Source organism: Silurus aristotelis (assembly GCF_946808225.1).
Source record: "Silurus aristotelis genome assembly, chromosome: 5".
NCBI lineage: Eukaryota > Metazoa > Chordata > Actinopteri > Siluriformes > Siluridae > Silurus > Silurus aristotelis.
In genome coordinates this window covers 25,914,641-25,928,525 of record NC_139578.1, presented here as the reverse complement: position 1 = coordinate 25,928,525, position 13,885 = coordinate 25,914,641, and the positions used below count along the sequence as shown (strand labels likewise).

General features: G+C 37.7%; 1 protein-coding gene and 1 long non-coding RNA gene across 2 annotated transcripts in view; both read left to right on the top strand.

Annotated features, from left to right (window-relative positions):
- Positions 1-13,885, top strand: part of LOC310726813 (Fc receptor-like protein 5) — a 42,743-nt gene that overhangs the window by 13,866 nt on the left and 14,992 nt on the right. The window contains exons 3-7 of the mRNA XM_083542758.1: positions 1,950-2,039; positions 3,443-3,478; positions 3,595-3,843; positions 3,986-4,258; positions 4,432-4,704. Coding sequence (XP_083398884.1) covers positions 2,009-2,039; positions 3,443-3,478; positions 3,595-3,843; positions 3,986-4,258; positions 4,432-4,704 — 862 coding nt within the window. The 5' untranslated portion in view covers positions 1,950-2,008. The remainder of the gene's footprint in view (positions 1-1,949; positions 2,040-3,442; positions 3,479-3,594; positions 3,844-3,985; positions 4,259-4,431; positions 4,705-13,885) is intronic.
- LOC310726935 lies at positions 13,054-13,340 on the top strand. The gene is made up of 3 exons (XR_014533885.1): positions 13,054-13,067; positions 13,176-13,217; positions 13,321-13,340. It is a non-coding gene; the product is annotated as an uncharacterized lncRNA (long non-coding RNA).

Below are 13,885 nucleotides of genomic sequence, written 5' to 3'. Positions count from 1 at the left end.
TTCAAACATTTCAGATATTGAATTCTAAAACAGCTCCATATTATAGGTGCTGGAGGAGTGAGAGAAAAATAAAAGTGAGCTGAAGAGATCAGCACAGTTCGTCATGCTTTCACAATAATAATGAGATTGGATTATACGTGGTAATTGCATATATGCTTAAAATAAGGGGAAAACAAAAATGAATGTGTATATTATACATAGTATATTGTATAAACACAGTATACCAGCAATGGGCTATCAGGACCAGCAAGACCTTCTCTGCTGACATAAACTCCATTCAGATTTCAGCTGTCACGTCACACATTGGAGTAAGGCCATCAGAAACTGTTGCTTTAACCACACAGGCTGGGAATTTTTTTTTTTACATTTCCACGTTTTTTGAATAGATGGACAGAGGGCTAATAACTGCAACATCTGTTGCAAACTGCACAAACTTAAATATATTATTGTGTATTTACTGTCTTTTTCATTCCACAATGGCTGACAGAAGAATCTATTTGGTTGCAAATATACTTCCAAGAATATTTACTATAGGATTTAAAAAAAAAAAAAATAAATTGTACATTGTGAAGGAAGTTCAGCCAAAACAGTTCAAAACAGTTGTCAAGGTTTTACATGAAGCATTTATACTTTTGCATTTCCGTTCCAGTAGAATTTGCACAAAAACACAAAATATGCCTTAATTTTGAATCTACAGGAGAATTGTAATTCACGGAAATCCTGGGGTCTTTTTTATGAGTATAATGTTGATTCTCCTGCTAGAGAAAATGTATGCGGATGATGTACATCAAGTAAAGCAAACTTGTTGAATTGCTTTTGTAATGGCATTACTGTATGAGATACTTAGAAACTGTGTTTCTGTTTAATATTGATGGTATCTATAACCAAAACATTATATTGCATAATGATGGTATTAAGAGGTAGATACATTTTGTAGGACAGCATTGAATTGGTGTAGAATTTTTGGTGTAGAAAGTGCAGCCACATTATCCAGCCTGGTTAAAATGATCATTTCATGGCATAACTGTATAAGAAATCAAACTCATATCACAAATCACAAGATGAATATCACAACATTTGGATTGAGATGGTTTGGACATGTGCAGAGGAGGGACATGGGGTATATCGGTAGGAGAATGCTGAGGATGGAGCCACCAGGAAGGAGGAAAAGAAGAAGACCAAGGAGGAGGTTTATGGATGTGGTGAGGGAAGACATGCAGGTGGTTGGGTTGAAAGAAGCAGATGTACAGGACAAGGTGGTATGGAGATGGATGAATCGCTGTGGAGACCCCTAATAGGAGAAGCAGAAAGAAGAAAAAGAAAAAGAAATAAAAATAATAATAAATAAAAAGTTAATATGATCATTTACACTGTATGTCGAATAAGAACATCTTTATTTGAAGATACTTAAAAGCCAATTACAAAGGAATTTTCTATAGCGTCACACATTAGTGTGTATTTTAATGGACATTTAAATCAAGGAAAAAATATCCAATTAAATTATCATATTATTTTAGAGATTAAGAGCAGTATAAATGCTGTTAGGATTTCAAAACAAATTCTGAGACAGTTTTATACTTTAATAAAGTAACTATTATTTATTTATTTATTTTGTATATCCTGGAATTGTTTTTTCTTTTTCTTTTTTTTTTAATAATCAAATGTATTTTGTAAATTTTTGTAAGAATACATAAATAAGTCATAAATACTGCAAATTGTGTAGCATCTTACATGCTGACAGACATTATGACAGACAATTTTTTTTACATTTCTGAATAAGATTAATCTTGAAAACTATCACGGCACCCAGGAACTGAATAAAGTTAGGATTTGCAAATTGATATTTCTTGTTGTGATTTTCTGAATGCCTATATTTGGTGTCTATATAAATGTAACACGTCTACTTGCACCAGAACTGAATTCTTTCTCTCTTTCCTCTGTGAACACAGGAAGTTAATGGGCTGTAACACAGGCCACTGATCAGTCAGGCATACATCAGTGTAACAGAATGGAGCTCCATCTACTCTACTCTATGATTTGTGAGTATACATTTCTTTTTGTCTTAATTTGAGTAAATGGTGGATTAAAATATTGTTCAAATGGGGTCTATTGTCATGTGTGTTGAGATTAATATAGAATTAGAACAATTTCAAAATTTTACACATTTTAGTTTTATCAGTGAAATAAACGTATTTGTGTAAGTGTTAGATTAATATGTAGAGTAGTGTTAATAAGCTCAAATAATAATTATGTCAGTAGGAGGCCATTACAAAGATATTGAAGCAAATGTATGTGTGATTAACTAGGAAATGTGATTTGGAAGTGTTATGTCTATCTAATCACAGTGATGAGTTATGTACTCTGGTGAGCATGGATCAGGTTCTAGCTTGAATGTTATTTTCTTCTTACTAAGTATGTAATTAAGATTACTTTATCAGAATGATTACTGTTGAAATTATGATGAAAAAGGAAAAAGGTAACGTAAGTTTTTTTGGAGGGGGGATAGAAACTAGCTAGTAAATATCTCAGTTTTTATTTAAGGAATTTTTGAATTGTCTGTGTGTATGTTCTCAGTGACAGTGCTGCTATTTATAGATATGCTCTTTAATGCAACCTAAATGTCTTTAGTTTCTTTAGTCTCCAACAATGTGGTTGCACCAATTTATCCAATCATTTAAACTATTCTTTTATTTTTATTTTTAGAGCTGTTAGCTTGTTTAGCTAAGCTGCCACTAACTACCAAGTATATACTGAACATACTTTTTTATTGCCAAGGTTGCTTTTCTAATGCCACCAAATGTGTAAATATTTTAGACAAAGCTATTTGCTTGGGGCAAATGAAACCTGGGTTTGTGGTTACTTCTGGTGAAAATTAAATTATAGTTTAAATACAATATATTTCCCCTGAAACACTTGAAAGACATTGTAAAAAAAAAACATTTCTGACATTTTTAGGCACATTGCAGAGCCCTAGCATGTCATTATAGAGTTTTGTTTCCCCAATTTATGACACCACAACCAGTATTGCATTATAGCTTTAGGGCACATCAGCACACTTATCATGTGAGACTAGGAGAAAAAAAAGTGTTGCAATTTTAAACCTCAGATTCGCAGATCCATTTATACATGACACATTAAAGAGCAGCACTGTGACCTAGTAATAAAAAGATTCTTCTAAACACCATTCATTACTGAAAAAGATCTTTTCTTTTTTTCTTTTTTTTCTTTTATCGTATTTTTTGTGAGTAACACAAAAAAAGAGGGAGATTCATGTCTATGAACATGGATAAATAGATAACATTTTGTTACTATATCACGAAACGCTGTGAAACTGTGTTAATATAATGCATTTCATGAATTTTACAATATTTGATATTGTTCTATTTAGTGTTCTAAATGAAGTGGGCATGACATCTTATTCTCTGTTCAACTTCCCTTTTAGTGCTTATTTTACTGATTCGAGTTGGACAAGCTCAAGGTGATTTATTTATGTTACCTATGTTGTGTACATGCTGGATTTGTATTAAGGTTGAGAAGGTTGTGTTTGTAGGTTGTCTAGCAATTGACACTGTGTTTGCTTTTTAACTTTTGCAGCAGTTAAACCAGTTTTGTCTGTGCAGCCGAATTCACCCCAAATATTCAGAGGAGAGGAAGTTACACTCACATGTACTATTGCGGGAGGAAGTGGACCGTACCAGTGGTACATAGATGATGCTCATGTTCACAGTTCTGATCATTATGTGTTCACTATAAACATAGATCAAAGTCACAAATACAGTTGTTTCGGGTCTTATGGTGGACAGTCAACAACATTAAGTGATGAAGTGACTCTCTCAGTGATAGGTACCTGTCTGACCTTACACTCCTGTAACATGCAATAATACACATAATCATTACAAATCCACTGCAATTTCACATTAACAGAGAAGAGTGTGTTTGACTGATATGTTTTTTTTTTTTTTTTATCATTATTGTAACTGTACAGAGAGACCAAAAGCTTTTCTGACTCTGCAGCCTGATGGACAAATATTCAATGGAGAAGAAGTCATTTTCACATGTGACATACAAGGACATGCAGACACTGAGTGGATGTACAACTTGTGTCACAATGATGAACAGATTCTCAGCTGCAGTGGGAAATGTCAAAATTCTTTTAATGCTTTAGAGTCTGACAGTGGTAAATATAGCTGCAGAGGACAGAGAAAAAGCGACTTCCAGACCTCAGAAACCAGCGATGCTGTTACACTCACTGTGTCAGGTGTGTGTGTGTGTGTGTGTGTGTGTGTGTGTGAGTGTTTGTGTGTGTGTTTGTCATGACAAATGCTTTTGCGATGTATCATGTCTCTGCCTGGATTAGTAGTGTAGTAGTGATTGTGATTCTGAACATTCTAAAAGCAGCACAGTAACTGTGTTTTTTATCTCCAACTACAGAAAAACCTGAACCTGAACTCACATCAGACCTTAAAGGAGCTGCACTGACGGGAAACTCAGTGACTCTGTACTGTACACTGAAGCTGCAGTCTGCTGGATGGAAGTTTTACTGGATAAAAGACACACAGAGACGTGATACCGAGACTGAAACACACTCCTACACCATCAGATCAGTTAATGTCTCTGATGGAGGTCAGTACAGATGCAGAGCTGGAAGAGGAGACCCAGTCTACTACACACACTACAGTGATGCACTCTGGGTAAATGTTACTGGTGAGTCAGAAAGTCCTCAGTTAAAAAAAAAGTGTTAAAATAAATTATAAAAAAGTTAAAATGTATACAAAAATCTAGGAAACAAGCAAAGAGATCGTGTAAAGCAAAGAAATATAATATATTTTGTGTTTAAAAATCTACAGTCTTCTTCTTCTTCTTCTTCTTCTTCTTCTTCTTTCGGTTGCTCCCATTAGGGGTCGCCACAGCGGATCATCCGTCTCCATACCACCCTGTCCTCTATATCTGCCTCTTTTACACCAACTACCTGCATGTCTTCCCTCACCACATCCATGAACCTCCTCCTTGGCCTTCCTCTTTTCCTCCTACCTGGTGGCTCCATCTTCAGCATTTTTCTACCAATATAATTCATGTCCCTTCTCTGCACATGTCCAAACCATCTCAATCTCGCCTCCCTCACCTTGTCACCAAAACATCCTACATGTGCTGTCCCTCTAATAAACTCATTTCTAATCTTGTCCATCCTCGTCACTCCCAACGAAAACCTCAACATCTTCAGCTCTGCTACCTCCAGCTCCACCTCCTGTCTTTTACTCAATGCCACTGTCTCTAATCCATACAACATCGCAGGTCTCACCACAGTCCTATAAACTTTCCCTTTCATTCTTGCAGATACTCTTCTATCACAAATCACTCCTGTCACTCTTCTCCACCCACTCCACCCTGCCTGCACTCTTTTCTTTACTTCCCTAACACACTCTCCATTACTTTGCACTGTTGACCCCAGGTACCTGAACTCCTCTACCTTCTCCACCTCTTCTCCCTGCAACCGCATCACTCCACTGCCCTCCCTCTCATTCACACACATGTACTCTGTCTTACTCCTACTGACTTTCATTCCCCTTCTCTCCAGCGCATATCTCCACCTCTCCAGGCTCTTCTCAACCTGCTCTCTACTCTCACCACAAATCACAATATCATCTGCAAACATCATAGTCCAGGGAGACTCCTGTCTGACCTCGTCCGTCAACCTGTCCATCACCACTGCAAACAGGAAAGGGCTCAGGGCCGATCCTTGATGCAGTCCAACCTTCACCCTGAACCAGTCTGTCGTACCTACTGCACACTTTACTGCCGTCACACTGTCCTCATACATGTCCTGCACCACCCTCACATACTTCTCTGACACACCTGACTTCCTCATACAATACCACAACTCCTCTCTCGGCACCCTGTCGTACGCTTTCTCTAAATCCACAAATACACAATGCAGCTCCTTCTGTCCTTCTCTATACTTCTCCATCAACATCCTCAAAGCAAATAAGGCATCTGTGGTGCTCTTCCTCGGCATGAAACCATACTGTTGCTCACAGATGGTCACCTCTTCTCTCAGCCTGGCTTCCACTACTCTTTCCCATAACTTCATGCTGTGACTGATCAACTTAATTCCCCTGTAGTTACTGCAGGTCTGCACATCTCCCTTATGCTTAAAGATCGGTACCAGCACACTCCTTCTCCATTCCTCAGGCATCCTCTCCCCTTCCAGAATCCTGTTAAACAATCTGGTTAAAAACTCCACTGCCATCTCTCCTAAACATCTCCACGCTTCTACCGGTATGTCATCTGGTCCAACCGACTTTCCATTCTTCATCCTCTTAATCGCTGCTCTCACTTCCTCCTTACTAATCCTATCTACATCCTGCTTCACCAACTCCACAACCTCCAACCTTCTCTCTCTCTGATTTTCCTCATTCATCAGCTGCTCAAAATATTCCCTCCATCTTCTCAACACACTCTCCTCACTAGTCAACACATTTCCCTCTCCATCCTTTATTGCTCTAACTTGCAGTACATCCTTCCCAGCTCGGTCCCTCTGCTTGGTCAATCGGTATAAATCCTTTTCTCCTTCCTTAGTGTCCAACCTCTTATACAGTTCCTCATATGCCTTTTCCTTGGCTTTCGCCACATCCCTTTTAACCTGCTGCCGCATCTCCTTGTACTCCTGCCTACTCTTCTCATCACTCTGTCGATCCCACTTCTGTTTTGCCAATCTCTTTACCCTAATGCTCTCCTGCACTTCCTCATTCCACCACCACGTCTCCTTGTCTTGCTTTCTATTTCCAGATGTCACACCAAGTACTTTTCTAGCTGCCTCCCTCATCACTCCTGCAGTAGTTGCCCAATCATCCGGCACCTCTTCACCACCACCAAGCCCCTGTCTGACCTCTTCCCTGAACCTCACACTACACTCTTCCTCCTTCAGTTTCCACCATCTTATTCTTCTTTCAAACCTTACTTTCCTCCTCTTCTTCTTCGCCTCCAAAACCATCCTACAGACCACCATCCGATGCTGTCTAGCTACACTGTCCCTCGCCAACACCTTACAGTCTCCAATCTCCTTCAGGTTGCATCTCCTACACAGAAGATAATCCACCTGTGTGCACCTTCCTCCACTCTTATACGTCACCCTATGATCCTCCTTCTTCTTAAAATACGTGTTCACCACTGCCATTTCCATCCTTTTAGCAAAATCTACCACCATCTGCCCTTCCACATTCCTCTCCTTAAAACCATACCTACCCATCACCTCCTCATCACCTCTGTTCCCTTCACCTACATGCCCATTAAAGTCTGCCCCAATCACCAATCGTTCTTTCCTAGGTACACCATCTACCACTTCATCTAATTCACTCCAGAATCTTTCTTTCTCCTCCATCTCACAGCCAACTTGTGGAGCATAGGCACTGATGACATTTATCATCATCCCTTCAACTTCCACCTTCACGATCATCACCCTATCAGAAACTCTCTTCACCTCCACTACACTCTTACTGTACGCTTCCTTCAGAATCACCCCTACACCATTTCTCTTCCCATCCACACCATGATAAAACAGTTTAAACCCACCTCCAATGTTCCTGGCCTTACTCCCTTTCCACTTGGTCTCCTGAACACACAACACATCTACCTTTCTCCTCTCCATCATATCAGCTATCTCTCTCCCTTTACCCGTCATAGTACCAACATTTAAAGTACCAACCCGAACCTCTACTCTCCTACACTGCTCCTTTTCCTGCCGTCTCTGTAGACGCCTTCCTCCTCTCCTTCTCCTCCTTCGGCCAACAGTAGCCCAATTTCCACCGGTACCCTGTCGGCTAACGATACCTGTGGCGGTCGTTGTTAACCCGGGCCTCGACCGATCCGGTATGAAATTCTCATTTGTGATCCGCATATTTGATTTGGCACATGTTTTACGCTGGATGCCCTTCCTAACGCAACCCTCCCCATTTACCCGGGCTTGGGACCGGCACTAAGAGTACACTGGCTTGTGCCCCCCAAATGGCTGGGTTTTTAAAAATCTACAGTATACAATGAAATTTTTAATCTCTGAACATGTATTACAATATACACTATATGATTTAATGATCTAATAGGTATAAATAATAATAATCATAGTTATTGTAGTTTTTTATTTTAGCTCTTCTTTTAGAAATTGCTGAGTTGGCCGAAATAAAGCCTGAAACATATTATCTAAACTTAGCATATTGTTTATTTGCTTTTATATTATTGTTTATGAAACTATTCATTGAGGTAGTAGCATAGGACCCCACATGTTCAGAAACAGCCATGGTAATGATTTTTACTTAAAATGGTTGGATGATCCAGAACAAGACTAGAAGAAGAATGTCGAATACGTACTATTTTAGTCAGTTAAAATCTGCCTCTGTAAACACAAAGATTGAAGAGAGTTGCAGTACTACTAAGAAGAAGAAAAAGGAGATGTACATGTAGAAAATTTTCCAATTAGCATGCAGTGCCTAATACTACAAAAAAGAGTTGCAGGAAGCGAAAAATTAAAATGTGTATAACAGATGGTTTTAAGTTGAAGTAAATGCAGTTAAATGTATTTGGTATTTGTGGCACAACATCTCCAGCTTATTTTTGTCAGCATTTAACCATTAGCAGATTAGATTTGGTGGTCCTAAAACAAGCCATGATGTAGTTTTAGAGTGTGACCATGCATTGCTTCATATGTTAGAAGTAAGAGTTTTCTTTTTTTTTTATTTTTTTTTTTTAAATATATTTATAATATGGGAACCGGTGTTAATGGTAGAAAAAATTAAGTACAGATTTAATGCGTGCCTGGTGTAAGTAAAGCTACAGCGAATGTATTTTTTAACATGTAGATGCTATGATGTGTTTTACCAGAAATGAAAAGAACTTAATGCAAATTAAGCCATCAGGCTCCTCAACATACAGAACTAAACTGAAACTCGCATACACTCACTACAGTGTGTGTACTGAGCTGCTACAAATCTGAGCTCAAACACACACTCATACTCATTTCACACATCCAGGTCTTCAACACCACCCATATTATATTATTTTATTATGAAATAAATGTTTACATGCTGTTTTTTGCACATCCATTTCACTGCTACTATTGCTGTTTTGCACACCTTTTGTCATTACATTTTGTGTTTATTTACAAGTACACTCCTGTGCTCAGTTCTCTCTTTCACACTGTACTGTATAATATACAGTAGGTTTACTGACAGTGCTATTTTGTGTTTTGTGTATTTGTCCTACACTGTCTTGTGTTGTGGACTTATGTTTAACTATACATTGAAATATGTATTTTGTAGGTGGTTTTCAGTTTGTTGTGCTTGTATTTAGATTCCATCAGAGAACTGCACTGTCTTGTCTTGCACTGTTTGCACCAGCTTGCACACGATGCACTTTATTTTTCGAGGACACTTACTAGTCCTTAGCACTTTGTTTTTCTGTTATGTAGCTTTATGTTGTTTTATGTTGTTTAAGGAGCACAAGGGTTTTGGAGGAACGTTGTCTCATTTCACTGTGAACTAAATCCCCTATATAGGGTTGAAATGACAATAAAAGCTTCTTGAATTTTTACTTAAATGATGAAATCAAGAAGCAGTATTTCACTATCTTTCAACTTAAGCATGCAAAGTTTTTAAAATCAGAGTTGTTGTCAGTGTCCTAACACAGAGTTTCAAATCTAAAAATTATAACTAGATTATAAACAGTTTTTTAAACAGAAGCTTTAAAAGCAATATTAATATCATCCTCATGATGTGATAAATCTGAGTGTTTTCTGCTTAAGACTGGAGCTAATATGTTTTTGAATGTTTTGGGTTATTGGCTGCATATACACCTATTGAAAAGTAGGGGTTTAGAGCCTGACATTTGAGGGACTTGTGTGGCAGCAAGTTATGATCTAAAGCACATATGAACTACCTGACAGCAGCTTTTTTTGTTCATTTGTGTCTTTTTCTTTCCTCACTCATAGTTCCTGAACCCAAAATTGATAAAGTAGTTGTGGCTGTAGGAGTGAGTTCGGCCTTGCTGTTCATCATCCTCTTACTGATCCTGCTGTGGTGGTGTTGGCACAAATCCAGGAAAGGTCTGAGCCTTTTGTTTTTTGCTATAATCAGAGCTTGTATAAAATATTCAGTCATTGGTGATCAATTGCAGCAATTGCAGGTCAATTACTTTGCAGCTCAATTATTTTGCAATATTTAAGACACTCTAATTACTGTTACACAATTCATTTATTAATCTTTATCAAATTCAAGATTGTAGGCTTAATTATACTCAATAAGCACCAATATACAAGTTTCGAAACTGCTGATCTTCATCCACATGCTTCTAATCAGCTGTTAACTTCATCAAGTGCATTCCTGAAAGAGCAGACTTATATTCAATAGCAAACACAAAACTAATACCATTATTTTCAATACCCAAATGATTGTAATTGTGCAAATTTTATGAATGTTATTCAGATTTTATTACTAACTTGACTTTCATGAGGTACAAATAATGTGAGTAAAGTCTCCAGAAAATGATTTACAAAGACATTTGTTCATATCCAGTTTGATAAAGTTTAGACTGGTGTAGAAGGTGTATTGTGTAAATCAATGGTGGGCCATGCAATTTACACCTAGGCCTTCAGTGGTGTCCTACCTGAATCAATTCAACTCTTAATACCATCATTTTTATGTAACATCTATAAAAATCATCAATATTAAACAGAAACCCAGTATAACAGAGTGCTTCATCATAAACAGTTTTCTCATATAATGAGAATAAATGGCATTATTAAACCAAGAAATTCAATGACCACAATTCAACAATTCTACTTTCACTGCAACCACAGCTGAGCTGCCCGCATACATCATCTCTAGAAAATAAAATACCCTCTGTGCATTCCAAATTTACTGGGATTTGAAATTAAAACAAAAATCTTAACAACTCTATTGAACTGTTGTGGCCGACCTTTCCTCACAATGTCCAGGTTTTTTTTTAAAATCCGTGTTATAATTGTTCTTGTAAATATAGCGACCAAATCAACTTCTCTTTCAGTCATTGAGGATTAAAAAACAGCTATTAAATCCACATGAATATATTTGAGCTTGTACAGTTTGATACATACAGTCAGCTCTGACTAGTGCACTCTGTGAACATCGAATCAAAGGATGTGAAAATACAGACAATACTGTGCGCCTGCTAGCTGGTCCCAGTGCCATCAACTCACAATGTAGTTGGGAAAAGCAACAGTTTTGAGCAAAATGGATTGTAAGATACAGGGTGCCCTCAAAATTCAAGGTAAATTGCTAAATGCAAATTCCTTTGACCCCAGCAACATGTGATTATGAGATAAAGAGTATAGACTTTTGAGAGAAGTGTAATACACATTTCATATATATATATATATATATATATATATATAGAGAGAGAGAGAGAGAGAGAGAGAGAGAGAGAGAGAGAGATACAGTGCCTTGTGAAAGTCTTCGGCCCCCTTGAACTTTGCGACCTTTTGCCACATTTCAGGCTTCAAACATAAAAATATAAAACTGTAATTTTTTGTGAAGAATCAACAACAAGTGGGACACAATCATGAAGTGGAACGAAATTTATTGTATATTTCAAACTTTAACATATAAAAAACTGAAAAATTGGGCATGCAAAATTATTCAGCCCCTTTACTTTCAGTGCAGCAAACTCTCTCCAGAAGTTCAGTGAGGATCTCTGAATGATCCAATGTTGACCTAAATGACTAAAGATGATAAATAGAATCCACCTGTATGTAATCAAGTCTCCGTATAAATGCACCTGCACTGTGATAGTCTCAGAGGTCCGTTTAAAGCGCAGAGAGCATCATGAAGAACAAGGAACACACCAGGCAGGTCCGAGATACTGTTGTGGAGAAGTTTAAAGCCAGATTTGGATACAAAAAGATTTTCCAAGCTTTACACATCCCAAGGAGCACTGTGCAAGCGATAATATTGAAATGGAAGGAGTATCAGACCACTGCAAATCTACCAAGACCTGGCCGTCCCTCTAAACTTTCAGCTCATACAAGGAGAAGACTGATCAGAGATGCAGCCAAGAGGCCCATGATCACTCTGGATTAACTGCAGAGATCTACAGCTGAGGTGGGAGACTCTGTCCATAGGACAACAATCAGTCGTATACTGCACAAATCTGGCCTTTATGGAAGAGTGGCAAGAAGAAAGCCATTACTTAAAGATCTCCATAAAAAGTGTCGTTTAAAGTTTGCCACAAGCCACCTGGGAGACACACCTAACATTTGGAAGAAGGTGCTCTGGTCAGATGAAACCAAAATGGAACTTTTTGGCAACAATGCAAAACGTTATGTTTGGCGTAAAAGCAACACAGCTCATCACCCTGAACACACCATCCCCACTGTCAAACATGGTGGTGGCAGCATCATGGTTTGGGCCTGCTTTTCTTCAGCAGGGACAGGGAAGATGGTTCAAATTGATGGGAAGATGGATGGAGCCAAAAACAGAACCATTCTGGAAGAAAACCTGATGGAGTCTGCAAAAGACCTGAGACTGGGATGGAGATTTGTCTTCCAACAAGACAAAGATCCAAAACATAAAGCAAAATCTACAATGGAATGGTTCACAAATAAACATATCCAGGTGTTAGAATGGCCAAGTCAAAGTCCAGACCTGAATCCAATCGAGAATCTGTGGAAAGAACTGAAAACTGCTGTTCACAAATGCTCTCCATCCAACCTCACTGAGCTCGAGCTGTTTTGCAAGGAGGAATAGGCAAAGATTTCAGTCTCTCGATGTGAAAAACTGATAGAGACATACCCCAAGTGACTTACAGCTGTAATCGCAGCAAAAGGTGGCGCTACAAAGTATTAACTTAAGGGTGCTGAATAATTTTGCACGCCCAATTTTTCAGTTTTTTTATTTGTTAAAAAAGTTTGAAATATCCAATAAATTTCGTTCCACTTCATGATTGTGTCCCACTTGTTGTTGATTCTTCACAAAAAATTACAGTTTTATATCTTTATGTTTGAAGCCTGAAATGTGGCAAAAGGTCACAAAAATCACTTCAGTCTGGTCAGAGAATGAACTTTCCCTATGTGTACAGTAATTCAATATAAGAGTATTTTCTTATTAACAGTAAATCTCTGTTGTTTTCATAATTTTTCATTCCTGTTTCTACAGAAAATTTACACATTTATGCCACTGTGGAGAATGCAGTTAAAAGTGAGATTTTTTTTTTTTTTCATTTTGTTGGAAGTATTTTCACAAGCAATAGAAGAAATAGTAGATTTCGTATATTTATTAACATATTGTTCTGTGTGATTAGGTAATGCCATAGCTGAACCCAGTGGGGCCGTTTATGCACAGGTCTTGAAGAAAAATAAGCCATACAACAATAAAGGTGGAGTATGTTAAAACTTTACATCAAATATGTATGTATGAATAACACTCGTTACATTTGACAATTAACATTTAAATGGCTATAATTCCCATTTATTTTATTTTTTTTGTCAAATCTTTAGCTGTGATCATTTTGTTCTGTTCTGTCTCTCTGCAGATGAAGATGCTGGACCCGGTGATGTCACTTACATTGAGCTTGAACACAAGCCGCAGAATAAAGCGAGGGAAAATCAAGGTACAATAGTGAAACATTTTGATGCACATAGCCAATAATATTTTCTTATACATTAATATATTAAGATCTTATACATTTTATATATTTAATATATGTCTATTTGGATGAGTTTCAGTTGACTGTGGACATTAATTCAGTGTTTCTTGTTTGTATCCAGTGAAGACCAATGTAGAATCTGATACTGTTTACTCAGAGCTGAAGGAAAACTCATAGGTAAGATAAAGTTACCTATCATACGTTCTGGTTACTTTCACAG